The sequence below is a fragment of the Cibotium barometz genome, chromosome 33 (assembly GCF_041138505.1).
Source record: "Cibotium barometz isolate CiBa-2024 chromosome 33, ASM4113850v1, whole genome shotgun sequence".
NCBI lineage: Eukaryota > Viridiplantae > Streptophyta > Polypodiopsida > Cyatheales > Cibotiaceae > Cibotium > Cibotium barometz.
The window spans coordinates 43,262,032-43,287,499 of NC_141078.1; the positions used below are offsets into that span (position 1 = coordinate 43,262,032).

The window sequence follows — 25,468 nt, forward strand, 5'->3', positions numbered from 1 at the left end:
TATGACTTAATGTAATTATTTATTGAAGCTTTTATGTTATTCCTCTCTCTCTCTCTCTCTCTCTCTCACACACACACACACACACACACACACACACACACACACTTATTGAAGGCTTTATGACATAATGTAATTATTTATTGAAGCTTTTATGTTATTCTCCCCTCTCTCTCTCTCTCTCACACACACACACACACACACAAGGTATGTGGCACTATATGGGGGATTGGGATTGGGATTGGGATTGGACTTTCTCTTCCAATAATGATAACGATGATATAAAATGGTTATGAAAAATATTTTTAAGCAAATGATATTTTTACACTGTGCCTATCTCTTCTTATAAGACCTTAATCATTCTTATTATTATAATTATTGGGGGTGTTATAACATTTTGCAGGAGTGGGCGCGTTGCAGTCTTTGCTGTGAAAGTTGCAATGCTTAGGCAGCATGAGAATTTGCGCACAAGGGCTGGCAAGTATGAGCTTGGTAGAGTCCTTGGAGAGGGAACCTTTGCGAAGGTCAAGTATGCTAGAAACATTGACACTGGCCAGAGTGTGGCCATCAAGATCCTTGACAAGGAGAACATTTTTAAACACAAGCTGGTCGAGCAGGTTAGGCCCCTTTTTCTATATTTGATTGTGTGTGTGTGTGTGTGCATTTTCTGGCCAAAATTTCCTAACCATCTCTGATCGTTTCTCAATCCTAACCCATGTTTGCATTACCCTAATTATCTGTTCCAATCTTAACCCATGTTTGCAAATTCAGATTACGCACTAATTTCTGATTACTTATTGCTTTCAACCCATGCTTGCATCATCGTCTAATTCCTGTGATTACTTTCAGGCTCAACCCTTGTTTGCATGTTTGGATCACAATAATCTCTGATTATTTTTAGCTCTAGCCCATGCTTGCAAAAATGAATCATTCTGCAAGGCTGCTTGTTTAGCATGCACTCTTTGATCTCTTATTGATTTTCAATTGTATACAACCCATGTTTTGGAATCTAAATATTTTCTAAATCTGGGTGTAATTTGGATTGCCCTGCAAGCTTAGTTCACCTTGTATTATCATGAACTGGTCTCTTTACTATTCTCCAACTAGAACCCATATTAGCATGGGTTTAAGGCTGCCTGATGCATGTCTGCAAACATCACTCATGCAAGGGATCTTTTGTCAATTTGTTTTAACTTTATTGATGCAAGGCTGCCTTTGTTGGTGTATATAATTCATGTGTGCACAATGTGAGGTAGCTTTGGATGTCCCATGTCAACCCTATGTTTGCAAGTAAATATGTTCGCAAGTAAATCACCCTGAACTGCTTTTCATGCTTGATTTCAACCCTATGTATGTATGCAAAGGGGTTATCATACAAAGCTGCTTTTGATGTTTGATGTTTGCACTGGAAATACTACAGAAAGCCGCTTTTGCTGATCATTGTCAGTTTTGATATTGAACTTTGTACCCACCTTTTCTTGACTTACCGCCCTTTGTGGGCCGATAAACCGCCCCGGGGACCTATCCTTGACTTTCCTATTTCTCTATAGGCAATTCTATGTCCACAATCTCATCACTCTGCAAGACTGCTCATTTCATTCTTTCTGATATCACAGATCAAAAGAGAGATCTCAACAATGAAGCTTGTGAAGCATCCCAATGTCATCCAGTTGTATGAGGTGGGTACTATCGTGCTTTTCTGGAGTTTTTGTGCAGCTTTGAAAATGCTACTGGCTTATTAGTCTGTACTGGAAGCTTTGAGAATTCAGGAAACCATTTCAGATGCTCATGCTGGCAATTAATTCTGAAGTGATGTGCACAGGTTATGGCAAGCAAGTCGAAAATTTACTTTGTACTTGAATATGTAGCAGGCGGAGAATTGTTCAACAAGATTGTGAGTTTTCTCATCTTGTGTGGGAGATGGAGTACAAGCAAAGAATGTTTTTTTCTTGTGCTTTTCTGCAGGACTCATTTTGTTATCGGACTTGAAATATATTTTGCAACCAAATAGGCACATAAAGGGAGGTTGAAGGAGGACAAAGCAAGAAAATATTTCCAGCAACTCATAAATGCAGTGGACTACTGTCACAGCAGGGGTATATTTCACCGGGATTTGAAGGTCAGACCTTTTTGAATTTGGTACTGATGATTTGTGGCTATTTTGTGTAGAAAAGAAATGCAAATAAGTTCTTCAAGTGATATTCCTTGTCAAGAGCATCAGACACTGCAAGTAGTATCCTTCTTAGTAACTTGTTGCATATGGGTTATTCCCATGGGCTCTTCAGTGATGTGATTGTGCATTGACATTGCTGTGTGATTCTTCTAGCAAAAAAGTCATGCCAAGTGCAAACTTGCATTTTGCATGGGTGAGAACCACAAAGTTATTGTGAAGAAGACTCTTCTATGATGATATAATGGTATTGTGAATGGCTTGTGGCATGCGTCGATACCATTTTTCCTTGCACAGCAAGATTGAAAGGAAGATTCAAGTGTCCATATTTCAAAGGAAATGTTAGAGCTGATTGTGGGTCCTTGCTGTCATTAGCTTTTGTTGTATAGATAGTGCTTTTGGGTCCACCCTTTTCTCATTCTTGGAAATGTATGGTTTGTTGGTCAGCCAGAGAATTTGCTTCTGGACAGCAATGGCAACTTGAAGATCTCTGATTTTGGGCTAAGTGCACTCCCTCAACAGTTGAGAGTAAGTGTGTCTCTCCTGTTTGCATGCATGTCCTTTAGCCCTTTAGTTTTTGAAATTTTCACAAACACAAATACACACATAAAAAGTCCTGAATTTTTTGTTTGGAGACAAAAAGATGGCAATTAGAATATACATTATTTTTGAGTCCTGCCAATTTTGTGCTTACTGTCTGCTGATTTTCTTTTAATTATGTAGGAAGATGGGCTTCTTCATACCACATGTGGTACACCGAACTATGTGGCTCCTGAGGTAAACTAACCTTTGTACTTTGCTTTTGTTTTTCTGCTGTGCTAATATATGTGCAAGCCTCTCTAGTGTTTGACTCCAAGTTGTGTGGGAAGGTTAATTTGTAATTATGTCAGTGGCGGCCTTCATAGTGCATGTTATGTGAATTGAGATGTTTGGATAGTTAAGACAGTGTGTGCTTCTTGTGTGAAGCTATCCTTTAGCATGCCAGGGTCTCTCTTTGCTACAGACTGAGTGACTTTATCTGTGTCCAATTTCACTGGATGTATGTTTCTGCAGTTGGCTTTCACTTATTCTGGTGAATACTACATTTTTTTCAGCCCCATCTTACGTGTCTATAGTAAAGCATTGCCTCATGTGAGGCTGATGCTTCTGGCTTGTTTCACAGGTCATCATTCACAAAGGTTATGATGGTGCCAAAGCAGATATATGGTCTTGTGGAGTCATCTTATTTATCTTAATGGCAGGATACTTGCCTTTTGATGATTCTAACCTTATGAACCTGTACAGGAAGGTGAGTGAAGGGTCTTGTTATTTTAGAAAGCAACATGCTATGGCATGCCAATGCAACTTTACATCTTACAGATATTAACCGTATGACTTGAGCTTTATTTGTCTGCACTTGGCTTGACCTTTGAACACAGATTCACAAGGCAGATTTCAAGTTTCCTCCATGGTTTTCCTCTGGTGCATGCAAGTTGATAACACAAATATTGAATCCAAACCCCACACTTGTAACTATCTTTCTTTATTTATTCATTTATGAGAGAGAGAGAGAGAGAGAGAGAGAGAGAGAGAGAGAGAGCTTTATTAATGTTTGCAGAGGAGGCCAGGCCAAAGTCGTTCAATGTATACAAACTGTAAAAAATGGAGGATGCCTATAGTGTTGTCCCCTAGAGCTATCATAGCAAAGATAAAATGAAATGTTAACTTGAGGTGTAGTGAGCATGTGAATGTCACACCTCATTGAATTTTCTGTATATGCCCCTCTTGGAGGGGTGGTGAGCTCGCACTTTTTGCGAAGGCAATGGGGCTACAAACACGCCCGAGAATCTTGTCTTTTTAAGGGCTGTGTGTTGACCCCTTCGTTTGCCAAAGGAAAGCTTCTCTGATTTCTCTTTGGTCTCTTGTGATCTCCTCTGAGTGACCATAGTTCCAAATATCCTTGGCTTGTGCACTTTGGGGGCACTAAGAGGTCAGCTAATTGTCTTGAAGTTGACGAAGACACTGTGGGGCGTCCCTCAAGTTGTGCTCTTCTTGGGTGTCCTTGTGTTTCCTCCTTGGCACATGGCTCTCTAACCTGGCAGCACTGGCCAACGTTATGGAAGAATGATGTAAGTATTGTTTAGCTTTGGTTTCCACGTCTTTTTCTTTGGTCCCTCGTGAGTCTATCTCTATGCCTTGGTATCTCACGCAAGAATAATGCCACACATCTTTGATCCTCATATTCTATGACCACTGAGAAGCCCAAAGCCCTCTTGCAGAAAGGCAATGGTAGCAATTTATTTTTCATAGTATGCATGGCATTGAAGGATAGCGTGCTCCTCAGTCTCAACCTTATGTATGCCTGTCACCATTTGGGTATCAGTCGGAAGACACTAACAAGAGAAGAGGTTGGGTTACGTGAAGGTACACGCAAACGGGAATTCTCTTTTTTTCTCTTCCACTTCGAATCATACTCACAGCTTTTTGTTTTCTTGTGTGACTGCCTCTTGTCTCCCAACTTCTATATAAAATCTATAATGACAATACCCTAATTTTACCCATGGAGTGAAAAGATGCAGGGAGGAAGAGAGCTTGAGCTCTTGCAAGCACACACACTCATACAAACCCTAGAAGAGAACACACAAGATGAGAGGCTGAAAATTTGTTCTTCTTCTCAACAAAAAGGTTCTACCAAAAGATAAGGGAAATACAACATAAGTACTAAAGTACTATGTACATGCGCTTCATAATGTGAATACGCTAAGTGAGTGAGCTGGCAAGATCAGTATGCCATAACTCAGTGGTGGACTAGTAGTTGGTGTAGTCCAGTTGTAGAATCACTGGCGAAGATCTATCATGTCAGTATCCTACCAAACACGCTCGTAATGTAAGTGGTAGAAACGGTCACCCAGGCATATTATAAGTGTCAACTTGTGTTGAGCTTGACTTCTCAACATGGAGATCCAAAGTGGATGCAACGTGTGAGTTCCTAAGTATCTTGGTATCTAGATAAACCCCTCTGCTGCAAGGTGGAAAGGTAAGGTACGAATCAGGTACGTAAGGTACACATTCAGGTATGGGTTAAGATTTTGAGGTACGTTAAATACGTAAGGTATGTAAAAACATAAAAAATATACTATATAGTGTATATATATACAGAAAAATGAATAAAAAACTGCAAACTTTAAATTTGAAAAACAATTCATTTCTAAACAACAACACAATTACTAAAATGAGAGCTATCAGTAAACAAAACTATAAATAGGTTTCATGAAATGGAATCACTCAAACGTTTAGTACCCATGACTCAAATGCCAAAGGTTATATACTATAAGCAATCAATCAAAATTTAAAAGTTAAAAGATAGTTTACTACCTAGAGAAGCCAAAAAATAATAGTTCTAGTCACTAGTGTCACTATCTGCCCAATGATCAATCCACTTCATCACCATCAAATGATGAAGAAGATGAAGATTCAAGATCTCCATCTATCAACATGTTTCCTTCGCTATCATACTTTCAACTCTCGCTTTGTAACGGCGGTGACCGTAGCACCTGGCACCGCATCATTATCATCTCTTGCTGCAATGTTTGTATCAATGAGAGGAATGGCTATGTTGGCACTTTGTATAAGTCGGCTAAAATCGGCGACGACGGCTGGCCTAGGGTTTTTTTGGGCCCAAAATGTTTTTAAAAACTGCCACGTACTTGCCAATGAGGTGATAGCTCAAGTTGTTTGCCTAGGATCAAGAGGTCTTGGGTTCAAAACCCTCCTTGGTGCTTCCTCAATACCATCGCCTATGGGTGGATAAATAAGCGGCTATAGGCGGACGCCTACGAGCGGTGAAAAATCGGTAACTACAGAAGGATCTTGGGCCAAAGATCAGTCGCCGTGGTGGTGGGGGGGGGGGGGGGGGGGCTGCCATGTACGGATCGGTACAGTACCGTATTGTACACTAAAATGTACCTTATCATAAGGTACGCATGTATGGATGCAACCTTGCTCTGCTGTGATAATTTGGAACTGATTGTGGTAAAGGCTCATCCTTGATGTATCCATGTCTTATGAATGTATATTTGCAAGATAAATCTGTGATAATCCTATGGTTGCATAGTGCTTTGAAGACAAGCCAACCATGGGTGCAGATGGATGCCCTTTTCCACCTTTCCCAAAAATGTGAACCTTCTATATGTAAGTGATCACCTGAAATGAGTGTAGGATTGAGAATAAGATTTGAGAGCATGAACTTCTATACCTCTTTATTGAGCTCCAATCTCATGAAGTGAGGCCAACTTCTTAAAAAGTTGCTTATTACATGCTTGCTGGTTGGGCCAATGAGTCAAGTATTAGAGATTTTGTGAACTTGCTGGAAATACGCGTGAAAGCATTGCCTCTCTAGGCATGAACCCTTTTTCTAGTCTTGACTCTGTCGCTAATTTATATGAACTTTTGGGCATGTGAACATTGTGCCTGAGTGTGTGTATTCTATTCAGACAGCCTTGTTGAGCATGAAAGTGTCCTTTTGTAGAAAGTCGGTTTTTATCACATAAAGAGGTGAAGTTACTCCATAATTCTTATGTATACATGGGTGATTTTCAACATGTCACCTGTGCCCTTCTTGCAAAAACTTTTGCATACTTATGTCTCTTAGATATGTATGTACGTACACATATATGTGTATATGTATAAATAAACACACATACACCATTTGTTTTGGGTAAAAAGGTATGTTCTATTGCTTCACTGTACAAAGAAAGAAGCCCTCAAAAGTGAGGCAAACTTCTTGAAGAACAGTCACACAAGTTAAAAACACTGAAAAAACAAAGCCAACTAGCCATCATCGATTTGATCTAGATGGATGCTGTCAAACAAAGACTGACGCAAGGATTGACGAAAGTAGTGATAGCGTGCAATTCTTATAGAATGAAAAACCAATTGATTTCTTGCATGCCATATTGTCCACAAAGCCCAATATCTAGTCTAGATTAGAAAGGGCTGTGGATGATCCAGTCTAGAAGGCCACCTGCCAATCAGCCATAAAAATCTACAGAAGGAATATCCTAGGAATTTGAGTTTAAGAGAATGTGAAATTTACTGAAGGAAACTTTTGGTCTGTGGACAAGGCCAAAGGAGATGCATCAGTGTTTCCTTTATGCAATGACAAGAAGAGCATTTCGCAACAGCTATGTCTCTTTTTTCAAGAATTTCTCCATCTAGGGAGTGCTCCCAACAAGCATCACCATGAAAGTAATCTAGATTTGAGTGGCAATTTACTATGCTAGATTTTTTTGAGATTTTGTTTCCACCAACCGGCTATCTTAGTGAGGAGCCAAATCTTTAGTAACTCAATTGACAAATCAAGGCGCAGGAATAATCAACCTGTAGATCAAAGCAGCCGAAACTTGATAGAAAGAGAAACTAGGATAAGGTCCAAGATCTGCCCTAGGAAAATCCAATCCTCTGTCCTTTCACCATCCGGAACCGCGTAAGAAGAGTAAAAGGCTGCAATTGTTCTTGTAACATGCGCCATAAAGGTCTGTAGTGTATATCCAATTGCCAACGTTGAGTTTGAGGAAAGGACATAACATTTCCTTCAGCATCAACAACATCTTGGCAAACTTGAATGCCTTTTGTAGAATGAAAGCCCGAGATGAATGGTGAGGTCCAGGGGTGGTGGTAGAGATCTGGTTATGGAGCTGTGAATCAGTGAGACCAGAATTCCATTGAGGTAGGCCAGCCTTCCTCTCAAAGCGTGAAGAAGATGAAGATCCAGCTGCAGTAGAGGACTCATCCGATGTTGTTGGGAGAGGTGATGAAGTAAGCACTGGTGGGACTAATCCCGGAGTCAAAGCAGGACTCGTAGAGAAATGGGAGCTACAGAAGCGGTGCAACAGGAACTGCTGTAAAGTAGCAGCGGGCACTGGAGTTGTAGCAGGAGGAGGAGGAGGAGGTTATGGAAGTGGTATAAGATCACTAACATCCGCTGGTAATGGATCATCCAAAAAATTTGTAGATGCATCAGGTGGAGAGGAGTCGATGCCAAACAAGATCTCATCAAACCGAGCATCTTGGGAAATGATGATGTCATCAACCTTTGGATCCCAGAAGCGGTACCCTTAGGATCTCGGACTGTAGCATGTGAAGATCATCCTCTTTGACTTCGGTGCGAGAGTGGTCCTCTTTTGGTTTGGGACGTGTGTCACGTGCATCCCGCACTTGGATGCCATGTAGACATATTTGTACAGAAGGTGCAGGACCTGGGGTGGAAAACTGGTCCCATGTGAGTCCAGTCCGAGAGACGAGTCAGCTAGGGTTCCACTGTCACGTGCATCCCGCACTTGGATGCCACGTAGACATATCTGTACAGAAGGTGAAGGACCTGGGGTGGAAAACTGGTCCCATGTGAGCTCAATCCGGGACGAGTCAGCCAAGGTCCCATTCCAGTCGTCCGAGGTTTGGTGTGCATTGTCCTGCACATGAAACAATGCCAGTCTGCGCTGTGAGTCTCCACCATGCCACATCAATGGTCTTGGGGTAGCCCTATGGGCTGGCCCCATCTCTACATGCAAAACCCAACATGCCTACACAGATGTCTAGCATCTGGTCGCTGACCAAACACACACCTGACATCATTCCAAAGGGAGACTCACAGCGCGGACTGGCATTGTTTCATGTGCAGGACAATGCACACTTGACCTTGGACGCATGTGCAAGACAATGCACACCTGACCTCGGACAACTGGAGTGGATGTGACATGCGGAAGCTTCAGGGGGGATCGGTAACTTCGATGCTCAGAAATCAGCACACTTGTCGCGACGAAATTAACGCACAAAACTGAATGTAGATATGCAGAAAAATAGAGAGAGAGAGAGAGAGAGAGAGAGAGAGAGAGAGAGAGAGAGAGAGAGAGAGAGAGAGAGAGGGAGGGAGGGAGGGAGGGAGAAGAGGACACAGTATTAGGTCCCGAATACCCTCTGTAGGGCCCCCACCACAAATGGTGTATTTGCTTTTATTAGAATGATGCAAAACTGAAATAAAAGACTGAACCTGAACCTTCTTGGCTGAGGAGAATCCTCTGCCCTTGACCTTCAATCCTTCACCCCTTTGCGTTATCTTATCCTTGGCTGTCTTGGCCCTTTGATTGGCTTCAGCACTTGGTGAAATCTGAGATGATTGGACTGAAAATATGCTATGGGTATTTATACCCCTCCAGGGTGCTGGTCGGCTGTGATAAAACCAAGCGGCTGATTTAAAAAGCCTCACGACCTGATTAATCAGCATTTAATGCTGGAAAACCTGCGCATCACACTAATGGAGGGCTGGCCACCATGCGCCTCTGCCTTTGGCTGCTGGGCAGCCTGTGTGGGCTGCCCCACACCTGGCTGACAGCCCTCTAAGGGCTGGATGCCCTGTCAGCTGCCTGTCCAGGGGCCCTAGGGCTGGCCTACAGCCCTTCCAACCCAAGCTAGGGCAAGTGGGCACAACTTGGGGCCCTCCTGGCCCCTTGGGGTGGTTCTAAACCTCCCCATGCCCACTACATGAGCCTTAGGCTTGGCTCTGGGGTAGCCCTATGGGCTGGCCCCTATTCTACATGCAAACCTACATGTCTACATAGAGGTCTGGCATCCAGTATCATACCAGATACACAGAACCACTGACATCATTCCAGAGGAACCACCCCCAAGGGGCCAGGAGGGCCCCGGCTGTGCCCACCAGCCATGTGATGGGCTGGAAGGGGCTGTCGGCCAGCATTGCAGGCCTGGGCAGCCCAGTCGGCCAGCCTCAAGGCTTGGCCAGACTGTGGGCTAGCCTTGGGCAGCCAGCCAACCTGGCTGGGCAGCCCAAACAGGCTGGGCAGGACTGCCCAGCAGTCCATTTAATGGGCAACCTGGCCAGACATTAAAAGCAGTGTGAACATGCATAAATATCAGCATTTAATGCTAGATAAAACAAGTTGTGGAGAGAAAATCAGCCAGCCGACCAGGATACTGAAGGGGTAAAAATACCCAAGAACGCAAAGGGTGAAGAATTGAAGGTCAAGGGCAAAGGATGCTCCTTAGCCAAGAAGGTTCAGGTTCAGTCTTTTATTTTTAGATTTGCATCATTCTAATAAAAGCAAATACACCATTCGTGGTGGGGGTCCTACAGAGGGTATTTGGGACCCAATACTGTGTCCTCTTCTCCCTCTCTCTCTCTCTCTATTTTTCTGCACATCTACATTCTGTTATTTTTGTCGCGACAAGTGTGCTGATTTCTGAGCATTGAAGTTACCGATCTCCCCCGAAGCTTCTGCATGTTAGAGTGGTATCAGAGCCTACTTCAAGTTTAAAGATTTAGCAAGAAACCAGAAATTTTTTCTCGCTCGTGTGGTTGGTTTTCAGACTCCGGAAGTCTCCCACACACATAGTGGATGGTCAGATTGCACTCCGGAAAGGAGGTGCATTTTCCTGCTATGGCGAGCTTCGACGACGAGAGAGACCGGGAACCTTGGGACCAACATGCACCAGGCAGCCCAGCTAGGGCATCAGGCATGAGTGTTAAAGAGATGTTCCAACAGATGATGCGAGCAATCGCAGACTAAAGTACCAAGTTGGAAGAGCAGAAGGCGCAAATACTAGCTCTGGAAGTGCACACCCGTTCTCCAGCTCCGCGTTTTCCGTCTCCTCCTCCCTCTCCTTCCATTTCCTAGATACCAGATCCTCTACACAAGGACCCTCTCGAAGGGTCACGACGGCATCCGAGTTCGATGCTTGAGTTCCAGATGAGTGCATTGGATATCCGACAACGAGAAGACGACGCCATGCGACCCGTGGAACATGAGCGATACCTTGCTGCTTTGGACGCAGGACTGACACCAGCGGCTTCCTCAAATCATTTTCTCGAGAAAATGAATTTCAGTAAGTATAATGGTAAACTTGACCCCACAACTCTTTATTCATGGTTGCATCAATTTGAAGCTTACTTTTCTGCAATTAGCATCCAGTAGCTTACATGTCTCGTAAGTTATTGTCCACAGAAAAGAATTACTCAGTCTACGATCGAGAACTCCTCGCAGTTATACAAGCCTTGAAACATTGGAAACACTTCCTTTATGGCCGTGACTTTGAGGTTCGCATTGACCATCAGGCATTACGCTGGATTCAAACAATGCCAAGTGCACAGTGGAGTGATCGACAACACCGCTGGAGCCATATATTCCAGCGATTTGGTGGTATGATTTGAGTACCTTCCAGGAAAGGCCAATCCAGTGGCCGATGCTTTGAGCCGGAAGGGACAGGTAACGTTGATTCATACCATTAGACTCGACCTTGTTGGTATAGGACTAGATGACATGAAGCACGAGCTAACTCAAGGGCCAGGACAGCCAAGGAGAAGCTAACGCAAAGGGTGAAGAATTGAAGGTCAAGGGCAGAGGATCCTCCTCAGCCAAGAAGGTTCAGGTTCAGTCTTTAATTTTCAGATTTGCATCATTCTAATAAAAGCAAATACACCGATACATAGGCGATGGCGAGGCAAAAATCCCTCAGAGCATGATCTTCGGGTGTGAGTGTAAGTGAGCTAGCCGCTCTTGGATATGGTGCTCATGTTGAGCCCGTATCTCTGTGATCTCTCTCTCATGCAGTGGGAGTCTGGTGGTGCTCTCGGTCTCTGTCTGGCTCGGAGGTCCTAAGCGCGCTGAAGTGTAACCCCCTCTTGTGTCAGGGTAGGCACTGGATAGATCTTTGGAAGAAATCAGTGAGCTGGAGCTGTCGCCCACCTCTCCCTGTGGTATGAGTCCGTAGCAGTCTCTCTGGGGCGTTGTCTCTAGCAAGAACTGGCCAAATCTGCGCTGGTCTGCGGATTCCATGATCTGGCGGAGTGAGGGATGTCCATTGAAAATGGTGGTGTATCTCTCTCTATGTCACTATATGCTCTGCATCTGGATACATAATGCTCCTCACTCTCAACCTCCTCCTGGCATAGTCTGCATATCCTCTCTGCTCTAGGGATCCGTGCTGCCCTACCTGCCTCAATCTCAAGCTGGTATGATGACACTCTGACATCCATATATCCGGGTCGCTGAATGAATCCATCCGCTGAGATACGCATAAACTGATCTCTGTAGTATAGCATCTTCGGTGGTAGAGGCTGACTGGGTGTAATCCAAGTCTCTTGAGTGTATCACTGCCATAAATCTTGCCGAAGGACTCTGTTCCTCTCACTATGAGAGAGCTGGATGTGTGGTGCATGACATCAAAGCAGGTTGACTAGTGTGTCAAACAACCACCCCTTCGTGTGGGGCTCCTGGAAGTGTGCCTGGTGACACTGTCTCTCTAGCATGGCCAGAGCTGCATACCCTCGTGTGAGTCTATCCCTGGCTGCTTGTGCCATAGTAAATCTTCCTGGCGGAGTCGCAAATGTAATCCCCAAGTACACATATGAGTCTACCACCTCTACCTGTCCTCCTGCTAGTGTGAAGATGGCCTGTCGCGTCGAACCGGCCCTGAGGTGTGGAAAATCATGACCTTGGTTTTCCCAAGGTTCATTGTAAGTTCCCTTTGTGTGCAGAAGTCATGGAGTGCATGGAGATGATGCTGTAGTCCCATCCGCGACTCAGAGACCAAAATAATATCATCTACATATAGCATAATGTGGACTGTGGTACCTGAGATGTCTACCCCGTCCCCACCACCGTGAACAATGAAGTCAGCCACCTCATCAATGTATAGCCCAAATAGTGTAGGAGAGAGTGGGCATCCTTGCTTCACACCTATGGTGCTAGCAATAACATCAGATAGCCCGCGGGGCATTGTATGCGCCCGAGGACCTGCTCATATAAAGCATAGATGCCCCAACCATCTCTGATGGGATCCCCAATGACTGGAGGCACTAGAAGAGTCTCTCCCGTGGCACCGTGTCAAATGCTTTGCGGAAATCCACAAAGCAGCAGTATAATCTCCTCTCCCGCGCCCTAGCCTAATCAATCAGACATCTCAGAGTGAATATATGGTCAATAGTGGAGAAAGCTCGTCGGAATCCAGCTTGCCCTGGTGCTTGCAGTCCTTCCTTCTCTGCATATGAGCTCAACTCTGCCTTGAGCACTGTGCCATAAAGTTTGGCCAATGTATGACCAATCATGATCTAGTTGCTGGGGTCTAGCATGTCTCCCGCTTTGTGGAGAGGCACGATGGTGTGCATAGTCCACTCAGCTGGTAGGCCCTCCACTAGTGCCCTATTAAAGAGGTGAGCAACAAAGGGTGCCAGTGTGCAGCTGCATAAGTAAGATGCTCACTATGTATACCTGTGTGGTCAGCCGATCTCCCATGCTGTAACCGGCGGATAGCTCTCTCTACCATCGAGGCGGTAAAGAAAGTAGAGGTGGTGGTAGGGCGGGGCTCCTGTGGCTGTGGTATGGGCGGTTGTTGAGGGATATGGTAGAAGCTCTTTGCATATGTGTGCCATGTGTGTGGATCCTCAATAGGGGTATGAGGGCGGGGCTCTCTCATCCTGCGCCATATCTTTGCTCATGAGTAGGTGGTATATTTCCCAGTACTGTGCCTCCTCATATGCACGCCTCTTACGGCGTGTGAGGGTCCGTATCTGTCGGCTCGCCCGTCTCTGTGTAATGGTCCCCAGTGCTCTCTGGGCACAGAGGTGTTTGTATAGCTCTCTGCACTCATCATCATACCACCGATTCTAGGGCATGCTCCTAGATCTATCTGTGTGTGCAATGTGTGTGTGATGGGGGAAGCTGCGGGTGGCGGCCGTATGTAGTAGAGATGACATCTAAGTGGTGAGTGTGTCTAGAGGTGACAGGGGATCCATTTGGAGTAGCCCTTTATATACATGATGCTCATATATGTCTGCCAGGTCATGGGTGAAGTAGAAAGTGGTATGCGATGCGTGTGTGGGCTGTGTGGGTGCTGGTGTGGAGCTCGCCAAGTGACAGCAAGAGGTACGTGTGATCTTCCCCGATAGGGGGGATGGTGAAAGATGTCACTGCCTGTGTGGTATCCATGGACCCCATGATGTAGTCGGGCTCCCAACTCAAGTAAGTGATGACCATATCTGGTGTTATCCGGCCCCATGTCCTCTGACACCCTGCAAGCTCCCGTGTCCTCCACCTCTAGTGTGTGCGTCACCTCGGGGTGCTCGAAATCATAAATGTCGCATTGTCGGCTCTGTGTGTGTGCATTGAAGTCCCCCATAAGGAGGAATTCCCCCAGGTTGGAGTAGTGTATGATCTCATTTGAAAGGGCTGCATATGGTGACTCTCCCAATGGCCCTGTGTCCTCCTCCTCCTCTCTACTCTCCTCCTCTGCTGTCATGGCATATCTCGATCCTCTAGGAGAGAAGTAGCATAGAGCAATGTATAACACCCTGTCTGCCGAGAGCTGCAGTCTGATCCACATGTATCTAGCCTCCTGGTCATGTGCTACCACTCGTAGGCGCTCATGTAGCTCTTGCCTGAAGAGTACTGCTATACCTCCAGATCCCCCTGTGTGTAGACTCCCACTGATACCCCTCTACTTTGGGTAGCCCCCTCTCTGGGCTCTGGTGTGTCTCTGTAAGTAGTATGATGTCCCGTCCCTCCATGACCTCCTCCATCCTCCCAAGATGTGTCCAAAGTGCTCCATTGCAGTTCCAAACTGCAATGTGTATCTGTGAATCTGGATCCTCCATAGCCGATGTCCCATAGGCCGCCTGGCGCTAATCGGTGGCCTTGCCATCGATGATGACTCGACCATCGTGATAGAATGCTCTCTTGCCCTCTTTTCGGGCCTGTAGGACTCTCGGCATGCATGTTTTCTTGTGTTCTATTTGCATCCTCGTAAGGTCGTCATCTAAATAGATGGGATCTCCCTGTAATCCTCGTAGAATCACCCTCTTCCTCATGAAGGTGGCCCTCTCCGTCTCCTCAAACTGTAGGATGAGGGCTCGCTTGTGTGTTGAGTCTTTCCCGGCTCTCCATGCTTTGGTGAAGGGGAGAGGGTCCTCTTCCCTGTAGTTGAGCTTCGTGCATAGAAGCTGTCCATCTTTCTCGGGAGTGGAGTCGGGTGCCTCGGCTATACGTGTGATTCAAATGTTGAGGCGGCGTGCCTGCCTCATCTTCTCCTCTTCAATGGTGGTGTGAATGATTTGGTGTTCTTCCCTTTGAGTCTCCTCCCTCACTTCTTTACGGATGTTCTTCTTCACCACTTCAACCCATCCTGATTGCTTGGCTTCGAGTTTCCCCTCCATGTCTTTTGTGATCTCCTTGGAGATCTCTTCTTTGATGGCCGTGGGAGTGTTGCCATTGATCTCCCCTTCTTCCTTCTCGGTGTTCTTGATGGCTGCCAGTTCCACTTTCAGTGCACTCACCTCCTCCTTGAGTGCCGTGTTCTCTTGTTCAAGTTCCGTGACCCGTGCTTCGAGGGCCATTATGTGCCGGTGTAACTTGTTCTCCACCTCATTGAGGTTGGAATCGGATGTCTTCTTGTTCTCCTTGATTAGTGCCTTCATTGCCGTCTCGAGGGCCTCGAGCTTCTCTTGGAGACTCAGAGCCATTCCTCGAGATTACTCTGCAGTGCTTCCCACAGGCAGAGAGGAGCGAGAGAGGGAGCCTAGTAGAGAGAGAGAGAGAGAGAGAGAGAGAGAGAGAGTATTTCTGGCAGCGCAAGCACAATGCGAGCAGGCCAGCACAGTGCGAGCACAGCAGCGCCAAGCGCAGCACAGCAGGGGTGCGCAGCGCAAGCCTGGCAGCTCAGGCGGGTGGGTATGAATAGGCGCAGCACAGCCAGGGTGCGCAGCACGAGCGGATGGATACGAACGAGAGACCACCAGCGCGTAGTGCGAGCAGGGAGGGGCTGGCGCGACGTCATGCCATGGACCACCAGCACGCGAGCAGGGCAGGGTGCGCAAGAGACCACCAGCACGTAGCGCGGCTTGCGCGATGTCACGCCATGGACCACCAGCAAGAGAGAGAGAGAGAGAGAGAGAGAGAGAGAGAGAGAGAGAGAGGACACTGAGAAAACTACTCTTGACATTGGGAAAACTATTCTTGATTAGTTTGTGTTTGGGTTGATGCCAGAGGGCCACCATTCCACAGATACTACAGGATTCCTGGTTTAAGAAAGATTATATGCCACCTAAATTTGAAGAAGAAGGCGACATTAGTTTGGATGATGTTGATGCAGTTTTCAATGAATCAAAGGTTAAGGCCTTGGTTCAGTGTTCCCTGTATTGTTTCTTGTTTGACTCATGGTAGCTTTGAGTATTCCTCCTGAATTCAACTTTTTGTCCTGCCATATCAGGAGCATCTTGTTTCAGAGAAAGATGAGACAAAACTGTCAAAGCCTGCTTATTTGAATGCATTTGAGCTGATTGCTTTGTCGAATGGCCTAAGTCTTTCTGGACTATTTGGAAAAAAAAAGGTATAATTAATTAGCTTTTTCTCTGAAAGTTCTATGCCAAGTCATGCCTAAAGCTTATGGAAAAGTAAATAAATGAATGCATAAAGCTTATGGAAAAGTAAATAAATGAATGCATAAAGCATATTGATTAGAATGATATTTGCATCAAGTCCACTTTACGTGTGATTGTTCTTATGTTTAATGGTTATTTTTCCTTCCAGGATCTAAAACGAGAATTACATTTTACTTCAAAACATCCTGCTCCTGAGATAATTTCAAAGATGGAAGAGACTGCCAAGCCTCTTGGATTCAGTGTACAAAGGCAGAACTACAAGGTGCGTTTTTGAGTTAAGACGGCAAGACACTCACCATTCCCTGTTGGAATGGGGGAGGCTGGCAGATCACCCCATTACTTGTGTCAGTGCTGGAGGGGGTCTCCTGGAAGAGCCCGTTGAAGCCCTGGTGTCAATGTCTGATTGGAAATTTTTTTTCCCCAAAAGATTCTGATCAGAGAATCATGTTTTAGTGAAGTTCTCCAGGATACCCCCACAAAATATTTGGAGCCCAGATCTGCTACTAGCTTCCCTAGCCTCAATGACAGAATTTTTTAATTAACTAAGATGGTCTTTTGAATTGCTGCTGTGATGATTGATTGCGGCTCTTCATGTGTTTTGACTGCTGCTAACAGATGAAGTTCCAAGGTGCAGAGACAGGTCGCAAGGGTCACCTTTCTGTCGCTGCTGAGGTCACTTATATATTCTCCATTAGAAAAGTAGCAGCAAAGTTGTTCCAAAAGTAGCAGTAAAGTCATTTGAACTGTTTTTAATCTGAATCATATGCAGAGTATTTACTTCTTTCAGGTGTTTGAGGTTGCACCATCGTTGTTTGTGGTGGAAGTAAGAAAATCTGGTGGTGATACTCTGGAATATCATGATGTAAGTTTTATTTATTTGACCATTCACAGACAAGGAAAAAATCTGTGTATTAGAATAGCTATTAGCCTTGTCTTCTTTGTTTAAACACTTGGCTGCTTTATGGCGGTGCAGTTCTACCAAAATTTCTCAAAGGGTTTAAAGGATATTGTGTGGAAGAACGAAGTTGATTTGCTAGGATGACAAAATGGAATTCATTGTCACAGAGTTTTGAGGTCATGCTCGAGACTTGCACTTCGTGAAAGATCAGGAGCCATTCGTGCATGGGTTGTTTAGACCTCAAGTCATCCTTGTAGATGACCAGGTTTATGGTAGTGGGCGATCTTGAAGGTTATGTTTTGTTGACATCTAAACAAGTTTGAATGCCCTTGGTATTACAATCCAGTTTTGTAAATAACACGTACATTAAAAAGAGGGTTTACCTCATTATGTAAATTTGAGTCTTAAAAGAAAACGAAATTTGCAAAGGTGACTTGCATAAGCTTTACTAAATGCTCAGTTCTGTAAAGCCAATTTTCATACCAGAATGGAGTGTCCGTGCGTGCGGGCACCCATTGAGTTGTCTTATAAAATTAATATCAAGAGAAGATAGTATGCATGTATGGGTGTGCTGATCTATACAACCCTTGATGACTTCTTAAAGAATGTGCTTGTAGGTCTTATTTTGAGATTGGAGATCACAAAGGAGTGAATGCGTAAGTGGCTAGTTTCCCACTTTGTAATTTTATGGGTTCTGTAAGGTAGACATTGTAGCATTGGCATGCCTCGATGCTCTTGTCTTAATGGTAATCTTCTAAATGTGAATCAAAATCTCAAAAGGTAGGTGACCTCATTAAGAGCTCAGAATTCTCATTGACCCCCCCAACCACCCCCCCCTCCCCCTCCCTTCTCGAAAAAGATCCTTCTATTATTTAAAAACAAATGTCCATCCATGGGGGCCCTCCATAGAGGTACGACCCTCCGTAGAGGTAAATGTGCAAAGAAAAGAAGGGGGTGCTCCCTCCATGTTGGCCGCTCTTGGAGGGAGACTGCATCTTGGGGGAAGACCACATCCTTGGGGGAAGGGGAAAAGCCACACTGGGGCCCGTAATGCCAAGTGGTATCAGCATCCCTGCTGGTGAGGAAGGGGCTGCTGCTCTCTCCAAGTATGCAGGAAGGCCGCATGGCGTTGCCACATGCCTTCGGAGTCTCCTGCATGTCCATGCAGGGTGTGGATAACATCTATCCAAATGCAGCTAATGGACTCTGGTGGTGGGAAGAGAGTACCCTTGATAGCCTCACTGCAGCGTGCACGCCAAATGTTCCAAGCCGTGATGCTGCTGATAATCTCCCACCTCTGGTTAGTGTGGGTGTTGGGGGTCCAAGGGGACACTGGGCCACTGATGCTATGATGGCAATGATCTTGAAATGTGTAAGCTGATGTGCAATGCCATCATCAGACTCCTTATAAAGGAGGGCTGGACTGCATCCATGGTCCATGTGATGGCCCGCCAAGTAACAGGGCCTGGGAAGTCCCTGGATGTGCTGTGAAGAGCTGGAGGATCCGAACCCGCTGTGAATTTGGGCGATCCAAGAGGCAGTGATGTTAAGACTCCTTGTGGAATCCGCACCAAGAGCAGGAGGCCAGCCATCGCCAGCCAAGTGCCTACCGTGAAGCCCCTGTGATCAAGCTGCCAGAGGAAGAAAGTGACCTTCACGGTTGCTTCCAAAAGTCGGAGAGGAAGCGGAGGGGAATGCCATGAGAACTCCAATGCCATGCTGTGGCTGGTGTGCCCTCGATCTTTGCCAACTGAATCCACCTGCCCAGCTTGAGTGAGTACTTGAAGAGGAAAACTTGGGTCCTTAGGTGGAAGAGTGGGGTCTCTAGAGAACCACTCGCCAGGGTACCACTGCAGGACAAGACAGGAGACAAGGTCGGGGCTGGTTCTCCCAAAGCTACAGGCGCCATGAGGGGTCACCCGTAATTGTGTCTAGAGAAGTGTCAATATGCCATTGTGCTCGTGAAAGCCGAGGATCCAGACCCACTGCTGCAGAACGCGGCAATTCTCTTCCAAAGGGGGCCCCGTACGTGGCTACCTACCTCAAAGGCTAGAGGCAAAAGACCCTCTCTGATACTAGCTAGCGAAGACTACAAGACGACTGTCATGATGGGAGAAGATCGCCACCCACTGAAGCCGACCGGGGGGGGGGGGGGGGGGGGTGGGTGGTCAATGAAGGCATATGCTTATATGTAGTGTTGCATGTGAATAGGCACTAACTCCAAGGGCACTTTTGTCCGATGGGTTTTTCCCCTTGGATATTTGGTGTGAAAGGAGTCAGGACACCTAGACTAGGTTTTATTATTATCACTTTTATCATCATTGTATGAATATACATGCAAGTTCTACTTCCTCTCTCTCTCAATCGATTGTCTTCCTATGTGTATGTTCGTGCTTCCGTTGCCCCACAAAGCCTAACAGTAGGATCTTGTGGGCCAACATTTGGTATCAAAGCAAGGGTTCTTGCTGTTTTTAGGGTTTCCGCTATTTTAGGTTTATGCTCATTTTAGGGTTTCTGATCATTTTAGGGTTTCTGCTTAGAATTCGCCCAAACCTTTGTACATAACAAGACACCCTGAATCTCCTTATGTAGTCTAAATCAGCAAACCCTAATTTCTGAATTGTATGACTTGCTTGTACAGCTGTAAGACCATCACACGTGTGTTCACCTTGCTTTGTACATTACCTCTGCAACATCTGAACTTGTTTAGAGGTGGTTGTATAGTGCTGATGTGGCATTTTGTACCTGCACACACAAAATTAAAGAAGCTGGAAAAGCTACCAAAATTTGGGGCTTCTCTAATTTTGGGGTTCCCGACTTCCCGACCGTGGCTATCTACACACAACACTATTCTAGTGTCAACAAATTACATCTGTAAGTGCAAAATCAAGGCTTTTCCCACTCTTTCCTTTAGTTTCTTGCAATAGGTTTGAGTAGGGCAAGTACAAGTGACTGCATTTGGTGGCAGTTCGTGCTCATTGTGCCTGGCAATGCACATAAATCGTAGTCACAGGAAACGGCCGTTTAAGTCCCTAGAAACGCGTTTCTCCGTTTTAGGAGCCCATCCATTTCCATGGCCGTTTCTCATTTCCCAAGTGATATTGTCACAGCAAAACAACCGTTTCCACCCCTAAAAACTTGTTTCCCCGTTTCCATTCCCGTTTTCGTTTCTTGTTTTTGGTGACTATCGTATTTGGGTTGCATACATGATATTTGTGCCTCTTGTCAGTTTTTTTGAGTTGTGCACTTTGCAAAATGTCACAGAATGCAACATATGTATTTGGTGTTTTGTCCCAAGAGGACAAACTTGATGGGAGCAATTGCTCCTTGTGGAGTTTTATGGTCAGCAACTTGCTGGTTGTCAAGGGTCTGTGGGGGTATGTCAATGGTGATAAACCCCATCTTGCAGACATTACACGTGCAACTTTTGGCAGAGGTGCTGAGCAGGGTCCATCACTCGCTTGCCACTCAGGAACAGAGAAGGTGGGATGCCCATGCGATAGATTTGATCTCTTTGTCTGTCAAGAGGTCAATTATTCCACACATCTGGTCATGCAAGACTTCACAACATGCATGGGATGTATTAGAAGCTATGTATCAAGTAAAAAATGAGGCCAGGGTATCCTATCACAAGAAAGAACTTGTGAACCTGGATATGCATGAAGTTGATAGACAGTATGGCTGATCATCTTACGAAGATTCAAGATCTTCGGGAGCCGCTTCTTAATATTCACGAGGTCATTCCTGAAAAGGAACTTGCATCCAGGACATTACAATCATTGCTAGAGCCCTACCTGAATTTTCACATTTCTCTTACTTTGTCTCTTAGGGGTAACCCATAACCCCTGCAATTTGAGGAGTTGGACTCTTCTTAGACTTCTGTAAGCAAAGTTGATGATTCAGCTCATTTTGTGCAGGATGATTGGGCTTTTTCGGTATGTAGCTATGATGCTTCGCCAGATGCTTGTTTGGTTAGCTCTCATTCTCCTGCAGGCTGCCATGCACGAGGCGGGTTATGGCATGCTAGGTTTGGGCATGTCAATTATGGCAGTTTGATGCTGTAAAAAAGCATCAAAAGGTACAGAATATGCTCATGTGGAGTTGCCACCAAGACATGTATGTGAAGGATGTGTTTTGGGCAAGATACACTCTTACTTGACCAACCGGGGTTTCAAGAACAGTCCAACTAATAGCATCTTATATGTAAAAGAGGATCATGGGATTTTGTTGGTGCTCATACTTTATGTGGATGATATGCTGTTGACTGGGAACAATGAAGCTGTCGAAAGTAGGACCGGTCACCAAAGGACTAAGCCAGTGTAAATTTGGCCTCAGGAATGTGAGTATGAGCCTCAAGCTGGTGTCTGCTTGGTAAGCGGAAACGATGGTTCCAAATCATGGGCTGTCAAGATCGCTCTTCGTTAGTGAAGGGAGGAACTTGGAAGAGGGCTCAGCCCCGAGGCGACAAAAGTGGCCGCCCCGGCCCAAGTGCGCAGGAGGCTGGTTGCAAATTTGTTCTGAAGGAGGAACCAAATTTCGTATGCGGGCCTCTTAGAAGATCCGCCTGGGGCTCAAGAGCTGGGGCCTGCCAAGAATGGGAGTGCGCGACAAGTTGTGGCGGAGTCCACTATCAGCTCCCAGAAGGGCCCTGCTCTCTGAACCATCGGATCAATGATTCCCAAGCCCCCTTTGTGGAGGGGCTGAATAACAACTCTGTTGTAAGTGCCTGCTGCCAAATGAGAGAGGGTCATCTTGCCTTGATGGAATTTTGTGAGACATTGTGAAGTTTTTGGTAGGAAATTTTGACAGCACTACTTAAGACAAACTTGAGCATGCAGGAACAAGAGAAGCAGTTTTTCCTTGAGGGACAATGGATGGACGTCAAGCTAAGCAACACTACTATTGCAGTTTTTATGCGATGTGCTAGAAATGTTGTGTTGGTGGCACAGGAATCCATTCACCTGATGGCTGAAGTGGAGCATCGAAACAGTAATTAACTTTCAAACTCAAAGCTCCAAGTGATGATGCAAGAGACAATGATGCCATCAGTCATTCAAGTCTTAGAAGTTAGCAGTCCTAGAGTCTGTCTTGTGTGATGTTGTGATCCATTGTGGTATCTGTCCTTATGTGTTCCATCTATTCTTTTTTATTGCAGAATGAAGAAAGTCTCTCTGTGCTTGTTGGAAGAAATATATATAAAGTTTTGTTTTTCTCAAGATGCTTTTATCATAATCAATTAAATTTTTAGTTTTCCTCTTGTCATCCTATATTATTATGTGTTTGGATGACTTTGGGCAAGGATTTTACATTGTTGTCGATTCAGTTTGGGTATGCATCATTCAGAACAAGGTTATATATGCAAGTGATGTTTTGCTGCATGCTGTTTCCATTTAATGCTACTTTTGGCATTGTCACTGCTATCATGTGGGTGTCACAATGAGCAATAAAAGAATTGGGGAAATTGATCAATTCTGAATACTATAAAAATGCATCTGTGAGTTTTTTTGTCCGACTGGCCTTAGGCCCAAGATCCTCCCGTAGTTACTGATTTTCATTGCCTGTAGGCGCTTAATTATCTGCCCGTAGGCGATGCCACCGAGGAAGCCCCAAGGAGGGTTTTGAACCTGGGACCTCTTGGTCCTAGGCAAACACCTTCACCACTTGAGCTATCACCTCATTAGCGCATCTGTGAGTTTTAAGTGTTGGCATGACTGATTATGATGGATGCCCATGAGTAGTTTCCAGATGCAGAGACAATGATTGCAAGTATGAGGCTGCATCCATGTATGCCCATGAGTAGTTTCCAGATGCAGACGGTGATTGTACTAACATTAGACTGCATCCCTGCATGCATCCTTGCCTGGATGACAACCTTGCACAGATAAGATACTTCACAACATTGTTAATGATGTGGACCATAAGCAAAAATCAAATGGCAAGACATCTGAATCAAGGAAGCAGCCCCTCCTGGCATTTAGGGATCTGCCTATGGCTGAGGAGGTTTCTATGAGCAAGAAGTCTATAATTATAGAGGACCGGAGCTGTTTGATGCTTATTTAAATGCAATCCGGTGTTGCGATTCCCACTGTGGTCTAATGGAGGAGAAAAAGCGGGACAGCCTAGAAGCAACAGGCTTGAACAGACATGTTGATCATGCATATCACGTCCAGATGGCGTGATTTGTCCTACTACATCACACAAGGATGGTCTACATGCCAGAATCTTGAAGGACAATGTCCAATGCAGTCTCATAGCATGCAGTAAGAAGAAACTTTAAGATGCTTTCGAGCAACCAGTAGCATGCTCTTTGGCAATGGCAAAAAAGATTGAAAGGGAAAATTGCATTATAGAGCTGGAGGTGGGGCAAGTCTGAGCAATGGAATGCAAAACTACAAGCAGCCCATTACTATGAGGGGGATCTTGATGACAACAAATACATTCAGCCAGTGAAGCTAGTTGAGAAACTCTTAGGGAAGTCAATAAGTTTCTTTCCTATCACAAATATTTTTTGGTGTCTTACATCTTTTAAGAGATTGGTCTATTAGTTAAAAGAGAACATTTCTCATGAATAGATTACATCCCTCCAAAGTGGTAGAATGCACATCGTAGAATTGGGGGGCGATCCCTCCATGGTTGCGCGCTCTTGAAAGAGCTACATGTGGGAGAGGGAGGGGTGACGTGTGGTGGGCACATTAGGAGTTTGATGCCAAGTGATACTGCTATCTCCTCGTGTGAGGAAAGGTCTCGGGCTCAAGTACAAAGCAAGGCTGTGCAATGCCGCTATGGTAAGATTGGTAGACATAGGCCATCCCAACCATGCAGAGTACTCCAAGAAGGGGAACCTAGATGGTTTGGGGAGATTGTAGAATTCCCCCAATGCCACTTGTCTAGGTCTCACTAAAGCGGCGCCATTCGACAGTGCTCCCAAAGCCAAAAATGCTAGAAGGGGGAAGAGGGGAGGGATCGGTGTGCCATATCCACTCATGAAATTTGACTACCCACTCTTGCTATATGGGGATGACAATCCTCCTTGGAGGAAGTCACTATGTGCTACAGGTTGTGGTTTTGTTGATGTCCAAGGCAAGCAGGAGGGATCTGTATTGGACGCCAAAGAGCTAGAGAGAGATGTCATGTTGAGAACCCAAACATGGGGGAGGTGGAGCTAGAATCCCACAGATTGTGTTGGGCCAGAGCACAGACGACCCTGAAGGGATGTGAGTGTGGGATCCAAGGAGGTGGTCGAAGGGGAGGCAAATAATGGCACTCCAAGGGTTGCCAAAGCCCTTTATCATAGTTTCTTGAGTACCTTGATTAGAGATGGTGAAGTGGCTTTCACAGAAATTGTGGACTTTGAGAGAGAGCACTCTTTAATCCTAGGAATTTATAACATTTTTCTTTTTTAAAATGTAGAGGATAACAAGAAGAATACGTCACTTAGGGGCAACAGATGAGACCTAGGATACTCCAAGATATCTTCCAAGTATGCTCATTGAAGACCTTTTTCACAATAGCTCCAAGGCATGCAACTAGATTAAGGATAGAGAATGCTATTGTTTCAAGGCCTATTCTCAATATGATGGAACTTATTGTTGAAGCCCATGACCAAAGGATACATGATAGTATTTGTATTCTTGCTGTGTAGGCAGATGTATTGAGGGGCATTTTTGTTAGAAGATGCATACAAGTACCGAGGTCTTTAGTGGTGCTTTCTATGTAACCATGCTAGATTGAAGGAATTCTTTTGGCTACTCTACAATATATAGTTGTCAATAGTTGTGATTTTTTAAAAATGTTACATGCCAATCTATCTGATGGATGTACATTGAAAAGCTATTGTTGTCTCATAAACCCTTGTGGTCATTTGTCAGACATTAATAATATTTCTCTACATGTGCACATGCATAGAAATGTGTGCGTGTGCGCGCGCACGCCCCAATAAGGACAAATGAAGTAGCAATGTACAGTTGAAATGATGCCA

The 25,468-nt window shown here is 45.2% G+C and overlaps 2 protein-coding genes across 4 annotated transcripts; both read left to right on the plus strand.

Moving 5' to 3' along the window:
• Positions 1 to 317: 317 nt before the first annotated feature.
• On the plus strand, positions 318 to 17,918 carry LOC147619601 (CBL-interacting protein kinase 32-like). Of its 2 annotated transcripts, XM_086773269.1 has the most exons (14): positions 318 to 614; positions 1,614 to 1,676; positions 1,820 to 1,891; positions 2,009 to 2,116; positions 2,615 to 2,695; positions 2,891 to 2,944; positions 3,330 to 3,455; positions 3,586 to 3,675; positions 16,198 to 16,320; positions 16,421 to 16,540; positions 16,741 to 16,854; positions 17,208 to 17,264; positions 17,380 to 17,454; positions 17,566 to 17,918. In XM_086773269.1, exons 1-14 carry the CDS (start codon positions 438 to 440, stop codon positions 17,632 to 17,634), a joined length of 1,329 nt encoding a protein of 442 aa, XP_086629395.1. In that variant the 5' UTR covers positions 318 to 437; the 3' UTR covers positions 17,635 to 17,918. The 2 variants fall into 2 exon arrangements, with proteins under 2 accessions (XP_086629395.1, XP_086629396.1); XM_086773270.1 differs by lacking the exon at positions 16,198 to 16,320 and having other exon boundaries at positions 335 to 614.
• Positions 17,919 to 21,749: 3,831 nt separating this feature from the next.
• On the plus strand, positions 21,750 to 22,701 carry LOC147619602 (uncharacterized). Of its 2 annotated transcripts, XM_086773272.1 has the most exons (3): positions 21,750 to 22,208; positions 22,329 to 22,479; positions 22,646 to 22,701. In XM_086773272.1, exons 1-3 carry the CDS (start codon positions 21,888 to 21,890, stop codon positions 22,648 to 22,650), a joined length of 477 nt encoding a protein of 158 aa, XP_086629398.1. In that variant the 5' UTR covers positions 21,750 to 21,887; the 3' UTR covers positions 22,651 to 22,701. The 2 variants fall into 2 exon arrangements, with proteins under 2 accessions (XP_086629398.1, XP_086629397.1); XM_086773271.1 differs by having other exon boundaries at positions 22,329 to 22,701.
• Positions 22,702 to 25,468: the final 2,767 nt, after the last annotated feature.